The sequence below is a fragment of the Mastigoproctus giganteus genome, chromosome 10 (genome assembly GCF_048544385.1).
Source record: "Mastigoproctus giganteus isolate SK-2022 chromosome 10, ASM4854438v1, whole genome shotgun sequence".
NCBI lineage: Eukaryota > Metazoa > Arthropoda > Arachnida > Uropygi > Thelyphonidae > Mastigoproctus > Mastigoproctus giganteus.
Window position 1 is genome coordinate 160,727,918 of NC_143584.1, and position 20,019 is coordinate 160,747,936.

At 33.4% G+C, this 20,019-nt stretch overlaps 1 protein-coding gene across 12 annotated transcripts in view; it reads right to left on the reverse strand.

Annotated features, from left to right (window-relative positions):
• LOC150079426 (histone deacetylase 4-like) overlaps positions 1–20,019 on the reverse strand; it is a 352,480-nt gene that overhangs the window by 66,009 nt on the left and 266,452 nt on the right. For 11 of the 12 annotated variants that reach the window (XM_090383436.1, XM_090383431.1, XM_090383432.1 and 8 more), the window contains 2 exons: positions 14,960–15,079; positions 9,330–9,427 (listed from right to left, as the gene is read on the reverse strand). In XM_090383436.1, the coding sequence (XP_090239562.1) occupies positions 9,330–9,427; positions 14,960–15,079 (218 nt within the window). Of the gene's footprint in view, positions 1–6,068; positions 6,174–9,329; positions 9,428–14,959; positions 15,080–20,019 lie in introns of those variants that run through there. The other variant, XM_090383442.1, reaches the window with a different exon arrangement.

The window sequence follows — 20,019 nt, forward strand, 5'->3', positions numbered from 1 at the left end:
GAGAGAGAAGTTATTGGGACAGTGCCACAGATGTGCAAGCAAACAATATTCCATTGTAGGATTTGAGATTTGTATGGAGTGAGTAGCTCTTTAGAAGAAAAGTAATGCCAAGAGCAAAAGAGAAAACCCAGTTTTTTATATGCAGAGGAAGCAATATTTATGATATGCTTATGCCAAGAGAGATTTGAAGTCAGGGTAATCATTAGAGATATGTGACCTTGGGGATCTAGAAATCTGAGTATCATTGAAGATAAGCATAGGAACAGAAAACTCCTTTTCGCAAGATATAAGACAGGTCTGAGGATTGAAATTAATTAAGTTATCTTTGCCCCACTTGATAATTTCCTGAAGATCAGCATTTAAGGAGAAGTCAAAGCTGTTTGTGCACAGCAAGGTGGAGCAAAATGCACTATCATTTGCAAAACTACAAATAGGATTTCTAGTCAATGGAAGGTCATTAATATACAAGAGGAAGACATATACGGAAAAACAACTGAACCTTTGGGAAAACAGTATTAGTGGAGAAGTTAGAAGACAGAGAGCCACCTACCATTACAAAAAACAGTTGGCAAACCATAAGAGGGAAGCTGATTTAGAAGACATATATGAAAAACACGATGTGTATAGAAAGGGTAGGAGGAGAGAGGAATTATGCTCTTAGTTAAGAAGTATATAAAATCTAAGGAAGTGCATCCAATTGACATTGAAAGCCAATGAAATGTTGAGTCAGTTTGTGGTTACAAAAGCACTGGGAATAAACCATAAGAGGGAAGCTGATTTAGAAGACCTATATGAAAAACACGATGTGTATAGAAAGGGTAGGAGGAGAGAGGAATTATGCTCTTAGTTAAGAAGTATATAAAATCTAAAGAAGTGCATCCAATTGACATTGAAAGCCAGTGCAATGTTGAGTCAGTTTGTGGTTACAAAAGCACTGGGAATACAAAAATGAGAACAAGAATGTGTTATAGGTTTAATAATTGTAATGAGTATAATGGTATAATGAAAAAACTGTACAGACATATAGAGTGGACCAGTAAATCAGAATGTCTTATAATGGGGGAATCTTTAACTTTTCAGATATTGAATAGACCTTGTAGGTTGGCTGCTCACACAGTAGCAAGACTTTTGTGGAGTTATTGGATGACTGTGTTCAACACCAGCGTGTTGGAGAGGCAACAAGAGAAAGCAGTGCTCCTGATCTGATTAGCAGCAGCAACCCTTTGTGCATTAAGAATCTTTAGATAAAAGACTGACTAGGTGGCAGTGAATACAGTGTATTGATGTGGGATTTACTTCAAGATGTAGCTACAGTCAAAGGCAAGGGTGGGATTTACTTAAAGATGTAACATTCATGGATGTAATTGTAGAAAACTACCAGACATTTTATATCAATTAATGGAGATAGTGTTCAAGGCTAAGACCTAAGTGGATGACAGAGAAGAAAACTGCATGGGATTATAAGAAGTCTCTTACAAAGATAAGCAGCAAAGATCTCTTTACTTATGTAAAAACACTAGAAGAAAGGGGCTGAATCTCAATTGTCCACTAGATATGAATGGTTTGACTATCAATCATGCTGCTCAGCTAGCTGACAAACTGAATAAGTATTCTACAGTCACACAAGACAAATCTTTTTTGAGATGGGAATGCCAAAAGTGTATCATGCTATGCTAGAATATCTAGCAGACAACTTAAGAAAGCTGTGATACTAAGGGAAGAGTGGAAAGCAAATTGTTGAAGCTAAATGAGGCAGCAAAAGAGGTAAGCAAACCTTTAGCTATTATTATGAGAGCATCATTGGATTCAGGGGATGTCCCTATGGGCTGTAGATGTGTGAATGTATCCTCAATTCATAAAGAGGAATCAAATGGTGACATGAGTAATTACAGACCTGTTACCCTGACTTTTGTTCCAAGAAAATAATGAAATCTCTGGTTAAAGAAATAACTGGGACCATCCAGACAGGAATGCAGTTATACTGCAGTCACGGCATAGATTTGTTAAGGGACAACCTTGTCTGACTGATCTGACCAGATACTATGATACAGTAACAAAGGAATGGATGCAAAAAATAATTTTGACATCACATACTTAGATTTCATAAAAGCTTGTGATATTCTTACATATAAAAGACTTCTGTACAAACTGAAGCAGTATGGCATTAAGGACACCTTACTGCTACAGGTAAAGGGATTGTTGAGTGCAAGAAGAGAGAGAATGAATATCATGGGCACTGCTCTTCTTGGATTAATGTTATCATTGAGAGTTCATGGCTGTTTTCTATATTTATTAATGATACTGATGAAAGCATATCAGACTTAATGTCTAAGTTTGCAGATGATACAAAGATTGGCAGGGTGGTTAATGACAGTAGTAAGAGAGTGTTACTGCAAGAAGTTCTAGAAAAATTAGGCAGATGGGTTAAGATGTGTCAATTGAAGTTTAAAGTTGACAACTGTAAGGTATTGAACATGGATAGCAGTAAACCCAGATTAAACTGTGTGGTACTAGACTCAGGGTAGTGGACAATGAAAAAGAAGTGGGGGGGGAAGTTATTTGTGCAGACAAGTTGTCGGGACAGCTCATAGGATTTTGCCAATGACAATACAGCTATAAGGCAATGGTTGGGCCATGGCATGAGTATTACATATTAGATGACTTTTCTACAGTAGCATGATAGAGAGGCAACAAGAGGGAGTAATACTCTTGATCTGATTATCAGCAGTGTTTATTCATGCATTAAGAATATGCAGATAAAAGAACCATTAGGTGGCAATGAACACAGTGTTATTGATGTGGGATTTACTTAAAGATATAACTACCATCAAGATAAAAGGAAAGGTTTTTGCTTTTGTAAAGGTGACTACAGTGGTCCAGACAGTTTAAATTCTATACAGTGGGACCAACTGGTGATGTTATCATTAGCAAATTCTAAATGGGAAACACTGAAGAATTAATCATAGAAGCTACTAGACGTTTTGTACCAACTAAGACATACTCTTCAGGGTACAGCCCTAAATGGATGTCAGATGAATTAATGAGACTCATGGCAGAGAAGGAAAATGCATGGGATGCATATAAATTATCAGGAAACACAGAAGCCTATGGTAGACGTAAACTAGTCTGTAATCGAGTCACAAAGGAGGTTAGGCAAGCAAAGGCAGATTACAAGAAATCTTTGGTAAAGGATGCAAAGAAAAACAGCAATGACTTCTTTACTTATGTAAACACTAAAAGGAGAAGAATCAAATTGGTCCACTTGATATTGATGGTTTAACTGCTGGTGATCCTGCTCAGGTTGCTGACAAACTGAATTAGTATTTTGCATCTACATTTACACATGAGTAATTCTTTAGGGAAGTGGATGCCAGAAGTGATCAAACTAACAGGGAGCTAAATAATTTTGTAATAACTGAGATGAAAATGGAGGAGAAATTGTTGTTGAGTGGATGAATCTATCCAATTATATTATATTAAGGAAGGCAGCAAAGGAAGTAAGCAAACCATTTGCCATAATCATGAGCATCCTTGGATCCTGGGGAAGTCCTCACAGGCTGGAGATGTGCGAATGTATCCCCAATTCGCAAAGGGGGGGAATCAAAGAGTAATTATAGACCTGTTTGATTAACTTCTGTTCCAGGGAAAATAATTCACTGGTTAAGGAAGTAATGCAGGACCATCTAGATAAGGCTGCAATTATACTTCAGACACAGCATAGGTTTGTTGAGGGGAAATCTTGTCTGACCAATATGATTGGTTACTATGAATGTGGTCACAAAGGAACTGGATATCAAAAAATAATTTTGATATCATATACTTGGATTTCAGAAAAGCTTTTGATACTGTTGCATATAAAAGACTGCTGTACAAATTGGAGCAGTGTGGCAACCATTGTAGTTTTCTATATTTATTAATAATATTGATGAAGACATATCAGGCTTAATGTCCAAGTTTGAAGATGTTACAAAGGTTGGCAGGGTAGTTAATGGCAGTAATGATGGTATGTTACTGCAAGAAGTTCTAGAAAAATTAGGCAGATGGGTTAAGATGTGTCAATTGAAGTTTTAACGTTGACAACTGTAAGGTATTGCACATGGGTAGCAGTAATTCCAGATTAAAATATAAACTGTGTGGTACTAGACTGAGTGTAGTGGACAATGAAAAAGACCTGGGGGTAATTGTGCAGTCAGATATGAAGTACTCTAAGCAGTGCAGACAGGCTGCCAGAACAACTCATGGGATTTTGTCAATGATATGCAGGAATTTTGCTACCAGGGATAAGGAGGTGATTGTTATTGTATAAGGAAATAGTCAGACCACATCTTGAGTACTGCACTTAGATCCGGAGGCCTCATTTTAGGAAGGATGTAGGGCTGCTGGGACGAGCACAGAGAAGGGCAACAAGATTGGTGAGTGGAACAAAGGGTATGCACTTACCAAGAAAGGCTTCAATTCTACAAATTGCAGTGTCTGGAAACTAGGCACCTGTAAGGTGATCTGATCAAGGTGTTTAAGGCTTTGAATGGATTTAAACTAAATGCTGATGGGATTCTTTGTCTTGCTCAGACTATGCAGCACATGAGGGGGCACAAATTAAAATTGGAAGAACGGTTGCAGAATAGATGTACAGGAGTTTGCCTTTAGCCAGCGTGGTTGCTTGCTTGTTGGAACAAACTTCCATCTGTTTCTGTGGAAATTGATAGCTTAAATAAATTCAAGGAAGAATTAGACAACCTATTAGAAGAAATGGGGAGGTGAAACAGAATTTTTTTTTTGCTAATGCTGTATAAGCTTGCTCTCTTGCATCAATTATGCTAATGCTAAAATCTAAGACTCATTTGTGAAATTATGTAGACCTGTTGGAATGGATCTTAGAGAAGAGCAACAAGATTAGTTGAGGAAAAAGGTGTGTTTCTACCAAGAAAGGCTTCAAAATCTGCAAACTGTACTGCCTGCAAGCAGATCTGATTGGGGTGCTTAAGATTTTGAATGGATTAAGTAAGCTGATGGAATACTTCCTCTTGCTCAGACTGCACACACGAGGGGACAAATTCAAACCGAGAAAGGTTGGTTGTAAGATAGATGTATGGAATTTTGCTTTCAGTCAGCAGGTAGTAGTTGATTGTTGGAACAAACTTCCATCTGGTGTTGTAGAGATGGATAATCTGAACAAATTCAAGGAAGAACTAGATAAACTGTGAGAGGGGACTTGCAGGTGCTATGGGAAGTGTTTTTTTTTTTTTTTCTTTTTTTTTTATTTATTGACTAATGCTGTCCAAGCTTGCTTACTTGCATCATTTGCCACTACTAACTGTCAAAAATCCAGCTGGCAAAAATCCTTCCTAAAATGAGGCCTCCAGATCTAAGTGCAGTACTCAAGATGTGGTCTAACTATTTCCTTATACAATAACAATCACTTCAACTGAATCAATTCATAACAGTTGAATGGACTTACTATAAATTAACTAAAGGCATACATAATTAAATAAGGACTAACATTATTAATCTATTTATATACTTTAGTATTAATTTTTTTAATTAATAAGCTAAAATTAATATTATGAATGATAATGTTTATTTCATCTAGTTATACTGCTTTTAAAATCACATAAAAATTCACTGAGTGCAAAGTTTTGTGCTCCTAAGTTCAATGCAGACTGATACATGATACAAGCTTGCCTTGCACACAATATTGTTAGGTGAACTGCACCCTAAAGGATAACATCTACTTCTAATTAGACATTTTTACTATTTCCTTTATTTTTTAATTAAGGCATTTAAAGTGAATAATAACAGAACTGCTTCAAATGAAAATGCTTCGATGATAATTGTTATTTACTTCGGCACTTTTTGAACTAGCTTTTTTTTTTTACATGGTTTTCTAAAAATACTTTGTTGGGGTCTTCATTTAATTAAAGTGTATTTTAAGTCTGTACCAGATGCCTTATGAACTGCAGCAACCCTTTGCATATTTGTATGCACAAGGTCAGGTAACATTAAATGCTTCACTTTTCAAATCATTTAAAAATCTGGTGAGTTAATAAAAGCCAAAGACAAACACTTGACAGACTTGGAGCATACCTACCAGAGCCTCTCTTCTGCCATGGTCAACTTTATGGTGCTTTATCACGAGTTCAGACATTCGACAGTGTTGAGGTTTATGTTAAGGACTGAAAATTCAAAGGAAAAAACAGAACTTATACTAAAAATGTCGTTTATCCCTGAAGAGTTGCTATGATTTAATAAAATCGAATGTCAACACCATGAATGTTTAATGGGCCTTTCTCTTGTTTTAAATATTATATGAAACAGCGTACTTCTTACTACTTACTATAAACACCAACCGCTTAATTTAGAAAGCAAGGACATAGTTGACTATATCTATAGTTAAGGTGGTAAAAATAAAATAATATAAAATGTGTAGTCACTCCTAATGTTAAGAGGCCAAAGGTTACACTGTTACAGGTGCATTACAGATCAAAAGCTTGTCCTATGTTCATTATACTGGAACATATCATTCCCTGTATGTACACTGTATGAGCAGTAAAATCTGCATTGTAGATTCAGATGGTGAAACTCCCAATATGCTGAGATTTTCTGATATCTCATACATTCCAAACTCACGTAGTTGGATAACTTCTTGCTTATCGCACATAATAAAAATTAAACATTTTCATGAAACCAAATTAGTGAAAAATCCAAAAGTAAATCCAAAAAAAAAAAAATCCAAAGTAAAGCATATAAAACAATAAAATTAATACAGTATCTTTTAAAAATCAAAAAGCTGCACCAATTTAAATTTTACATCCAACTTTTTTTACCCTGTATAAGGGGATAATAAGCAAAAGGAGTGGGAGTAAGTGACATCTTATTAAGTGAAAGGTCAATGAAAGTAAGTAAAGGTAATGAAAAATAAAAGAAATCTGCAAATAATAAAATGAACAAATTAAGTAATATATATATTGCATTTCATGCAATTTATTATTTTTTTCTTAAATTTATTGAATTTTTCCACTTTCTGTGATAATAGTAAATAGTTAACTTTTTGAAAATTCGTTCATTAATAATACATAAAAAGTATTCATTGTTGAAATGATTAATTGTAAACTCTTCTGACTTAATAAAAAAAAAAAAAAAAAAAAAAAAAATCGATATTTTGAATAAAGTGAGGCTATTTAATGACAATCTAATTTAATTCATTTTTAGAATTATAAGTTTGCCCATATTGGGACTTATATAACTTTTGCATAAAATTATAAATTTTTTTTTTCCCTTAAATTATATATGCTCCATAGTTTTCACTACTGTTCTGCTAATAATTTTCTTATTCTTTACCTTCTTTTGTTTGTAAAAAAAGAATGGTAAATAACATTCTTTTGTTTATATCCTTGTGACAATTGGTTTATGATGATGCAACATCTAGTATTTCTGTACTGTTTTTTTCTCCTACTCTTCTCTAAATTCTGTCATTTTACTCATTCAATTATATATTTAATTGTACATTCAGTAGTATTTGGTTTAGCTGCTTTGTGTGCTGTTCTTCTTGTTTTATGATGAAATTATTTTACAAGTTTACTATATTACTATCACTATATGTTTATTATATTTTACAGTATCATTTGATTATGCTGCCTTTCATATTATATGAAAAGCAGCATAATCTTTCTTAGCTTACTGTTATTTGTCTTATTTTTTTGATAGAATTATTTGGTAGTGTATTCCTACACACTTGACTATGGGTATAAATATCATTATAGTTTACAACTAGCATTCCTGTACATTCAAGTTGGGACAAGTACTTGGTCTGGTTTGTGATGCAGTGTCTTTCATTTTTGTACATAGTATAAATACTACTGCCACTCAATTAAGTAGTTGCCACAGGCACTTATTTGAATAGCATTTGAAATGCATCATCAGAAAATAATCTAGTAGCTTTCTGAAGAGAATAGATTAATAGCTGACTCCTTAATTTGTTGTATTTTCTTTGTGTCACTCTGAGCCAATGGTATGTGCATGCTGTTGGATTAGTATTAAGCGATATTTCACAATTTAGATCTTGATTATTCTTCAGGTTGCCAGTATCTGGCAAAAAACTTTATTTATTTAATTGACTACAGTGGGTCTAATTATAAATTTTAGATTTTAAATTTCAAATTTTTTTATGTCTACAGTTTTCCTATTTCTCTCCCCTCCATTTGTGTTTCTGATGTCTCCTGTTTCTTTTGCTGCATTTGTTCGAGCATTTGCTCAGGCTTCTACAAATATTAAAACAGCATGGTTTATCATTGGACTTTTAGTAATATTTCACATACACATTTTGAATAAAGCTAATCTCTTCAGTGTCCACCTGATTTAATTAGTTTTCTGCATTATAATAAGTCTACTGTAAAATAAAATGTCATAAAATTTTTGTATAAATTTTATTATGTATGTGCTATGATTTACATCACTGTTCTGCTAGTAATTTTCTTATTCCTTGCCTTAGGTAAAATATCATTCTTTTGATTATATCCTAGCAATATTTGGTTTATGCTACTTTGCATAATCCAATATCTGCTAAGTATTTCTCTACTTAGATATTAGATCATGCATGCACTGCAGTTTTATTAATTCCATTATATGTCTAGTTGTATATTCAGTAGCACTTTATTTAGTAGTTTGCATTGTCTTTGTTTACTGATATTCTTGTTTTATGATGGAATTACTATATTACTGTCTACTGATTTTATCATTAAATGTTTAAATTACATATAATACATACATATCAAAATTTTCAGACTTAAAATAGAAAGTCTTTCTTATTCTTATTTTTTAATTGTTCATTTTTATTGGATTCCAGATTTTTATTTTTAATTTTAAAATTTGCAACTTTCCTTTGACCATTTTTCTTGTGCTTGGTTTATGTTCATTGGTATTTGATTCAGAAAAGAAATGTGACAATATAGTAATTATTGAAAATCCTCCCACTCTTTTTGGTCATCATTCCTTTATATAGTTTTTCTATGTCACCACAGTGAAGTTCTCTTTGACAATATCTCTGAGACATGTACTCCATTTCACATTTACATCCTTATTCTGTCTCTTTCCTTCAATTGTTTACTCTTTCTGCATGATGATGTGCCCACTAGGAATGATATGTTCTAGTAGTTAGGATACAGGACCCCAGTCTGTGATGCAGTCTATTAGCATTAGAAATGAAAAGTGAATTCCTTTTCATTTTTCTTTTCTCATCAGGAACTATTATATTTCTTATCCATAGTTAATATATACCTCCTTCACATACAAATGTAATTAGTATATAAAAATAGTTGCAAGCTTTGGCTTACCTAAAAGCTGCTAAGTACTCAGCATCTCCTAATGGAGGATTCAAAGAACCTGACCATGCAATATTGATGTTAAAGCCAGTACCATCATCAATTCCAACCTAATCAAGGAAAATGACAAACATAAAATCCATTAATGCACAATTTTTTTTTTTATAACTTGCAGAAGACATTTATAAATTAACTTTATATGGTTATTTATAAAATGTTTAACCAACAGCAGTTAAATGTAGAAGGATAGTAATTTCTGTTGTTGTTATTTGGTTTTTAGGAGCATTAGCAGCTAAGGCCATATTGCTCCGGGGATATGCAGTGGTCATTCCCTGACCTTTCCGCATCCTCCATATTTGGTGGCTCATGGGCTCGAACCCCGGTCTAATCAAGAAGCGTGTGCTATATGCACTGCTGCTCCTGCCCACGGAAGCTCCAGTAATTTCTGTGGAAAACATGGCAGGATAAGAGAACACCGAAGAAAGCAGAAATAAGGATCAGTTACTGAAAATTAAAATTTAATGATGTACAATCAAACCTCCCAAATCTGGCAGTCTGTTATCTGGCACTGCCCATTTTCTGGCTATGTTTAGGAAAATGGAAAAATTTGGCAAACCACCCAAGAATCAGTAAAGTTAGGTCTTGGATTAACCATTTGCTGATCAGTGAAAAGTAGTATATTGAAACTGCTTATGAAGGATAGAGATGTCACCTTGCAGTTTTTATGGTGCTCCAACAACATAGAGAAATTTCTTAGCTCATGGATTGTCTAGGTCAGCCTTTTTCAAACTATGCTCCACAGAGCCCTTGGGCTCTGCCATAGTTATCTGGGACTCCACGAGGAAATTTTAAAATATTAATTTTTTTTTTCTAAAACTATTAAATTGAATCAGAATATGCTGTGCATAAAAGTAAAATTGGCTTGTCAGTGTGCATTTTATATATGTAAAGCAGATCTTTACATATATAACAATCGGTGATAGTGATCGACTGTTTATTTTTAGTGTATTTTTTTATTAAGGCACCGCTCCAGAATGTTTTTTCTTTCTGATGTGGGGCTCTGCATGTCTAAAAAGTTTGGGAACCCCTGGTTTAGATGTACTATGTGAACAAGATTACAACTCATTTATAATAACCAATGGTTTATTCAATGTCTGAGTTTCATGATTTGTACAAGAAACTCCATACTGAATCACTAAACAGTGTTTAGTAAATATTCTTAAAACTTTTAGACTGTCATTTGTAAACAACATTGATGCAACAACATTTATATGCCCTTATGATGCCTAAAAGAATATTAAGTAGCTTAGAGGATTGTTGCCTTTTAAAATGTATACTGGTCCTATCTATTGTGGAAAAAGTTGTATTATCAAAAATGGTCAGCACTAGGTAGTGTGCAAAATGTTTTGCTTTTCTCCTCCCAAAATATACTGTACAGGGTATGGGATATTTTGGAAGAGAAAACTGTTTTATTTTTTCAAAATGCACAGTATCCATGTATACTTTTCTGTGTACTGTACTATGTCACTTTTCTCTACAGAAAAAATAAAAAAAACTACATTTGCTGAGTACTAAGTGTGTATACTTGTTTGCTATTAAGACTATATTTGTACATCTATACTGCAGTATAGAAATGCAATATCTGTTGCAATATATATATATATATATATATATATATTTTTTTTTTATGACTATAATATGGCCATCCAAAATCTGGAAAATTACAAGATCCAGCAAGGATCAGATTCAAAGGTTGTTGAATTTGGAGGTTTTAATATGTATAGTTGCAACGAGTATGGCTGTAATGACAAAAAAAAAAAAAAAAAGTACAGTATCCATTTTATCACTTGGTGGCGTATAGCCATAACGGTTGAGGTCAACACTTAAAATTATTTGAAGGTCTCGAGACACCTGTGAAACTGGCTGCATAAACTAAACACATCCCAGCCATTTCCAAAGAACTTGCTTTTTCCTTCTTCAGTGGTAGAAAATACATATAAACTTATAGAACAATAATAACTTAGAAGAATAAGAGAAATTTACCTGAATATGATACGTAGAACACTTCCGTATGATACTCTCGAGAAATTAAAATGAATATAACATTAATGCAAAATGATTACAGTAAAAAATAAATTGAAAACAATTTAAAAAATCAATTTAACACAACTAAAAATTTATTTAAAAAAAGTTTAATGTAAATTTTGAAAAACGATTTTCCTTCTTGAAGCTGACAATGCTTTTTGATCATATGTCGTGATCACAAGAATGAAAATTATGGAGTATGTGTGAGCATGAATCTTACATAGAGGTTGTCTTTGCGCATGTGTGTAAAAGACCTGATAAAAGCACAAATCGAAGATTAAATACGGCCAGCAAATATCAATAGAATTCTCATGTAATTTAATTTCGACAGTTTCTACAATTAACAGTCTCGCATAATTATGTTGGACACTTAAGTATTTTGGCCTCACTGAATACAAAAGTATGTTTTTTGTTAATGACATGAAAGGCTAATTCTCATGCTGCTGCTGAACAAGAAGCACGAACTGAGGACGAGTGTTGTTTTACTCGAAAATTCAATGGAAATCTCGTCGATCCTTGATAAGATGAATCGCAATCACAGCAAGACATGTTGTAGACCAGATCATTTATGCGCATCACAAAAAAACACCCCACATGCGTACAATGTGCTAATGCACAATCAGAATGCTTCATCTAGTTCTCGAACACACCCTCGGCCAACATGCCTACATATCAACAGGTTAGAAATCATATATGCTATCACAGGACCAGATTTCACTTTTATCCAAAGGATTAAATTATAATTTACCATCTTGCAAGCTACCTTAAAAAACAGTTTGTAATAGATATTGAATTTGGACTTCGTAATGTTCCAAAAAAAGATTTATTTATTCAACAAGTTAACCAAGTGGTGAATAACATAAAAGAATTTTATGTTATTCCTAAATTGAATAGACATGAAAGTTCAGCTTCATGAATTTGGGAAAATAAAGACATTATTATTCAGCACAGATAAAGGAGATACAGTGCGGACATACTTGATAAAACTGATTATATAAATAAGTTAGATTCAATTATATCAAATACCACTTGTCTTGAAGTAGACCTGGCACTATTTACCAATCAGTTTGGCCAATTTGATTGTACTAATTTGGCCAATCAGTACAATAAAAATGTTAACCACATATTGAAAAAATGACTACATTACTATGTCTCAGTTAAAGGAAGTGAAGGCCAGAAACCATATGTATATAGTATTATAAAACCCTTCGGACAGGCAATACAATTTGGGATAAAAAAACTATGATACATTATTAAATAACCTTAAGGACTGTAGACTCGGCGATAATGATAATCTATTCTCACTGGATGTTACTTCATTAATATGAATGTAAATGTTGAATACACATGAGATATATTAAATAATAACTCTATACCGATTAATTATATGAAGCTTTCTATTAAAGAAATTTTTCACTTAAACTCTTAGTTGAAGCCAATTATATCATCTTGAGACAAAGCATACAAACAAATTTTTGATTTGCCAATGGGATTGAGTCTAAGTGGCTTAATATTGGAGGTCTGTCTCTCAACAATTGAGCATATACATTTGACACCTTTTCTACCCCGTATCACATATTTAGACAATGTTCTTGTTATTAATGATAGTAGCACTATCCAAGACATTTTACATTCATTTAATAATATTCATCTTAGACTCAATTTACATTAGAAAGGGAAAGTACAGATACTAAGTCATTAAATTTTCTAAATTTCATGCTTATTCAGGACTCAAATAAAATCTGATTTAACATCTATCGTAAACTAACAAACACGGTATGCTTCTACATTATAATAGCTATCACCAATTCACATACAAAAGGTCTATTATCTTTAATCAATTTCTCAATGCCTATAAATATTCAACAACGGAATCTGCTTTAGACTCAGATATTAACAAGCAGATTCTTAAACAGGATTATCCCCTTGCTACAATAAACCGAATTAGGGTACAAGCTAAGGATAGGATACAAAAAAAATCTACACTAACCAACAATAGTAACATCAAAAAATACTTTATTTGTATCCCACACATTTAACAGTGGCACAAACAGCTTAATGTATTCTTTAAAGATACCAAATTTAAGATTAGATTGTGGCCAGACAAATACAGAAATTACATGCTAAAACTGAACAATCGCTCAGTCATTTCTTCTTTTGCGACACAAATAAATGACCACCTGGTATACGTTTCTTGCGGTGATTGTGACTTGTTTTGTCAAGGATCAATGTGATTTCTGATGAATTTGAGTAAAACAGTTCGTGTTTCTCGTTCAGCAGCATCAGAATTAGCCTTTCATGCCATTAATGAAAAACATACTTTTTTATTCAACAAGCCAAAATACTTAGTGTTCAACGTAATTATATGAGACTATTAATTGCAGAAACCGTCAAAATTAAATTACACAAGAATTATATTAATGTTTGTCAGCCATATCTAATCTGATTCACACATGGAGAGTATCATACAGATGTGTTCTATGTATTATATTGAAGTAAATTTCTCTTATTCTTCTACAAATATTGAAATCAACGTAAAACGTATTGAGCACAATAGCTCTGGTTTATACTATCAAGAACAATAATAACATACACTGCAATATATCTTTAATGGTAATTGCAAAAATTAAAAGTGTGGCTTTTCAAAGAACGTAGTCATTAAAACCAGGCAATGAACATGATGTCACATGTCTATAGCTTACTTCAGTAGAAAGTAGTTTAGAAATTGTTTTACTATAGGAAAAATGGACCTTGTATTGATAAATCTATTAAGAAACTAAAGTGCATTGTTACTGAGATAAAGATTTTTGTGACATCTGATCAGATACATATCCTCTAACCAAAGAATCATTTATTAGTATCTAGAAATGAAAGAATTCGAATAGTATCCAAAATTATCCCCAGGGGCTCACATCTGGTGAATATGGGCTTGGCTCACCCAGGGTCCTGAGCTGGATATCATCATTCTTCTCTTTCTTGGTAATTCCTTTCTACCTCTCTCTCTCTCTCTCTCTCTCTCTCTCTCTCTCTCTCTCTCTCTCTCTCTCTCTCTCTCTCTCTCTCTCTCTCTCTCAGGGTAATTCGGATTTTTTTTTTTTTGGCTGGTGCGGCATAAGCCTCAGGCTTCCTTGAATCATATGGCTAATAATAATAATAACCTAGAGTAAATCGAGTATGTTGGATCATTTACATAAGGATAATGATGAGTTGCACAGTACTTACGTAGATGACACAATATAAGATTCTGAATATGAAGATAATTTTAGAAACTTTAGGAACAGAGTGACTAGTTTTAATAATACATTGCCACAAAGTGATAACTCAACAAAAACCAATTATTATTAATTGGTAATTATAACTGTATTGATTATTCCTGAGACAAACCATGCACTATAAAAGAAGGGGTTCATTCCTTCAGGAAAAGATGATTTTTAAAAACCTTGTTTTTAACTTAGTTAAATGTTATCAGCAATTAAAATTAGTAAGTTTTCACATGGGATTTAACTTTTTGTTACCATAAACTATAACACTTGTAATTCCTCAGTAGCTAATCTTACCTCTTCTAATCCTCCAGTTCCAGGAAAAAAATTTCCATCATCATGCCGATGTAATGAAATATAAAGAACATGCGAATCATCATAAAATATTTGCTGAAGTCCATTACCATGATGAACATCCTAAAAAACATTACCAATTTGTAAATCTGAATAGTATGAAAATTAATATAAAGTTATTTTATACAGCAGCTCTTATATAAAAAATTAATTTATGTGAAATTGTTAAGATCAATTTATTTATTCAAACAGAATACAAAATAGTACCATGTGGGAAAAAAATGTCAACTCTGCAGAAATGAAATTAGAAGGAAACAAGTTACGCAGTTAAAAAAAAAAAAAAAAATGAGATACAAAAACAAATGTCAAATTACAATATACTATACAAGAAAAAATAATAATATTTAAGAAAGATCTTTTAAAAAATAAATCAAATTTTTTAGAGAAATGATATCACCAAAAATGCAATTAATTAATTAATTCACCCAACAGCTGGGCAGATGTTATGTATTCCCATTTTATGTTAAAGATACTAATAAATCACTATGAACATGGTATATAAGACCCAAAATCTGTTCTATTTTATAATTTTGAGATGTCTGCTTGGTTATTATGACAAACTGTAGGAGGCAGAGGGGGGCTGAAAACCCCATAGGATTCTCAAAGGATATCCAGAGAGATCACTGCATATCATAAATTAAAAACACAATATAATCTCAAGCAGTGTAGGGAACTAAGCTTTTTATGACCAGTAAGGAGATCATAGATTATTTGCCCTACAATTACTTATAGTTTCAAAGGCTGCTCTGATATCCCCCTGTCAAAGACTGAATAATTTAGAATCTCCTCTTTTCAACCACCTCTCCACCTAATGTGGATTCCAACAGTGTTGCTAAACTGGTGACATATTGGCTTATGTTACCATTCTATGCACAAATTCAATGGAAAAGTTTGGAGAATCTCAAACAATTACTCTTGAAATTTCTAAGGCTTTTGTTCATGTTTAGCATAAAGTAACTTCATCTTATGGATTGCTGACTATTTTTTCTCTGACTGCTCTCTGCAAGTGAGATGAAGGTAGATGGTTCTCTGTTATCTAACTTCTCTACTAATGCTGTTATTCCCCAAGGTTCAGCTCTTTTTCTCTTGTACATTAATGACCCTCTTCCACTAACTGAAAACCGCATTCACAGTTTTGCTGAAGATAGCACATTGCATTCCACCTTTAAGTTTGAAAAGTTCTTCTGCTCTGCACAAACAGCTTCATCTTTGTATTATACACCACCAATTCCTTAAATGCTGATCTCCAGTTAACACTCCAATAGGGCAAGGATAACTTAGTTAATTTCAGTTGTCTTATATCTCACAAAAAAGCTACTGTTCCATTGTTTATCTTTGATGAGGGCATGTCTAGACAAGATCGCATATCTCTATTAGGGATTACCCTGACTTCTATTCTCTCCTGACATAAGCACATCACAAATATTGTGTAGAATAGCTGAATTCTCACCTTATGCTTGCCTTAAAAGGCTATTATCTAGCCAAGTCACCTATACTTTTGTCCACTACTGTACATGTAGTGAGATCGATGCTGCGACTATCAGTCTTCTTCAGATTACTAGGTGAAAGACAGGAAATCTAACTCTATCCGATCTTTGTTAAGTGGGCCACATCACAGTGAGCTAATGTTATTCTATCAGATGTTGACCAAATCTTCTTCAGAGAGGAATGAGTAATGTATTTCCAAAATGGACTTCAAGGTGAAATATGAATCTCATAGCTAGTTGATTGCGTTAAACAGTTCCTATGCAGGAAATCAGACTTCCAAGCCCAGCAGACACCTGCTGAGATATTTGGTACTTTTACCTCGCCTAGATATGAGATTCGTTTTTCTCATAGATAAGTTCCGTTTTCGGTGTATTTTGTCCCAGAATAACAATCCCTGGGAATTAGTCCCCCATTAATGAGCACCCTAGCCAATGAGAACATGGTGTAAGCATAGGGGGGGACCTATATATTCAGGTGGGTGACAAAGGAGAGCATTCTTGTTCGTTTGCTTCTTGGCTTTTGCTCTTGCTGTTTGGGGTTGTTGTTGCAGTCATTGTGGACTATCAAGAGACTAGCCCAGAAAATGGAGGAGAACCTTTTTTCTCCTGACCGATCAGCGTGTCTTTGTCAACTGCCTACTTTTCACCTTGTCTTTTGATCAAAGAATCATTCATGACAGAAATCTACCTGCATCAGAAGTATCACTCACAGATAGGGCTTGCAAACCGGTTTTATAAAACCGATTAAATCGGTTTTCATATTGAGTTGTTAAAACCGAAACCGGCCTTCTAAAACCGGATTCGAATATTTTCTTAGTTAGCCCTCGAATATAGTTTTTTGTTACGCACATTTTCTTTTGTTCGTTCGTTTGTCTGGATCATTCAATTCCTTTATGTTTTAAACATGTTTTTTGTTTTATTTTATTTTATTATTATTTTTTTTATTTTATGTTTAGGTATGAATCTCATGGGCAAGTGGCCCAAATCTAAGAGGGGTACCTTTTATCTTCCCACATGTATCATGGCACGATGCAGGTGTACTCATTTACGACTGAGTGAGTCGGAGCGATAGCGTAAAAGAAAATGCTCAGCATTTTTCCGTTCCATCTATCTTGTTCGCCAGGCAAGTTATGGAACGCGCCTTATTGACGGTTACCCACTAGAAACAGATTCGTGAATATTGCATCAAATTTAAATCGTAGAAAGTTTCTTCCTTCTTTATTCCTATTAAATTTGCGATCAAATGTTCTCCAAAAAGCAGCTTCACCAAATTTAGCTTTTACATAATTTTTGAAAATACAATAGATTTAATTGAGGGGAAAAAAATTTGCAAGTAAATAAATAAAAAATTTCTTTCGTGAAAATTTTGAAACTTGCCTCGTTTAGACTCTTCATTCAGTGCTTGCGGGAGTGACGCATAGCATTTTGCCTTTGTTGTCTTCAATATATATTTTTTAAATTGTCAGTGATATAAATTCCTACTAATTAATATTTATTACTCTTAATATGTCTAAGATGAAATCAAATGTATGGAATTATTTTGCTCGAAAAGGCAAAGATGAAGCACAATGTTCGAAATGTCAGAGGATAATGAAGTCGTCTGGAGGATCTACATCATCTTTGATGTTGCATTTAAAGAAAATGCATCAGATTAACATTAAACAAGATAACACAGTGAACCTCCTGTAAAAATGGTAAGAACATTAGAAAACTTGTTAAAAAATCTATGGAAGAAGAGACTTCAAAATTAGCTGCTTTAGATGGATTTTCTTTTAATTCAATTGCCAAGAGTGAGTTTATACAATCAAGCCTTCGCCTTCAGAGAAATAAATACGATAAATTACCACCAGCCTCAGTGAATGGAATTAAAAATATGGTTCTGAATTATTATAAAACTAAGAAAGAAGAACTCATTCAGCATTTCAAAAATTCATTGGTTTTGGGTGCACGGTATTCATTGACTCTAGACGAATATAGGTCTATACAAAATAAAAGGTATATGAATATAAATGTGCATTCAAAAGACAATCATTGGTCGTTAGGTCTTATTGAGATTAATGGTTCACTTGACAGCAGAAGAACTGAGCAAATTGTGAATGGACATTTGAAGGAATTTGGTTTGAACTTGGATGAGGATATTGTTGCCTGCACCACCGATGGAGCAGCAATGATGATTTGGCAAGCAAATTACGCCTAATCAACAACAATGTATGGCCCATTTTATACATCTGTCAGTTATAGATGTACTTTATGAAAAATCAATCAATTATGGTGCCACAGTCTCTGAGTCTCCCAAAGACAATGAAGAAAATGAAAATAATGAAGAAAGTAGTGATGACGATGAAGAAGTTGAAGAAAGACAGCAAGGCATGCTTTATCAAACCGACTTTACCGATGAGCTCGTTTATTTCTTCAATCCAATGGCCAATTTTCACAAACTATTAACAAAGTCAGAAAATTTTGCATGCTTTTTCGAAAATCGCCTACCAAAAATGACATATTACAAAATTTAATGGGAAAGAATATAAACTTATATTAAATTGCAAGACTAGATGGGCTAGCACATTCTATATGATTGAGAGATTTTTGAAATTGAAAAACTGCATTCCAAATACTCTATGTGCAGTACTGTCAACTGAAGCTGTGTCTGACGATGACTGGAAAACACTTGAATTGCTATGTGAAACTTAACGACCAGTTGAAATGATTCTGAAGGCTATAACCTCAGAAGATACAGACTTACTTAAAGCACTCTTCAATAGAATTTTTGCTTGCTAAGCTTGATACGGCAGAAAACCCATTTGCTTTAAAGTTTCACCAAAGCCTTTTGCAGCGTTAGAGTGCAAGATGAAATCGCCAAACTGTGTCTTTGCTGAGCTATCTACACAACCCCAAAAAGTTTAGGAAAGAAGATTCAGGTTCAAGAACTTTTGATTTTCCAAGTAAGCAAGTTTTGAAAAAGCATGCTGAAGAAATTTATCAGAGATTATTTGCAGAACATTCCGAAGGAGTCTTAGCGTTGAATGAAGAAACTGAAAATAAACGAACTGTTCTTTTATAAGAAAACAAAGACTCGTCTAGTTCCGATGTTGGAGATATACTCACGCAAGAGTATGATAGTGTAATAAAGAGATTAACTGAAGAGCCTTCAAAATATCCGAGTGAATTGGAAATCAGCAAAGAATTTAAACTTTTGGAGGCAACTAGCAGTAGAAGTGAAAAGCTGGAGAAAGTTTATAGGGCACTGCTGACCATTAAACCAAGAAGTGTCCAATCTGAGAGAGTGTTTTCGATCACTGGTCTCTTTAACACAAAAATAAGGTCAAGTCTATCAGGAAAAATGCTTAATATACTGTTTTTTAAAGGATCATTTTCAGAAAAAAGCTGAACAATAAATAGTAATTTCCCCAAGCTGCTTTTCTTCACATTATTTTTATTTATTTATTATTATTATTATAGGGCTTATTATTTTTTTTGTTTACTATATGAGAAGATAGTTTTTATTCAAAGGATTTG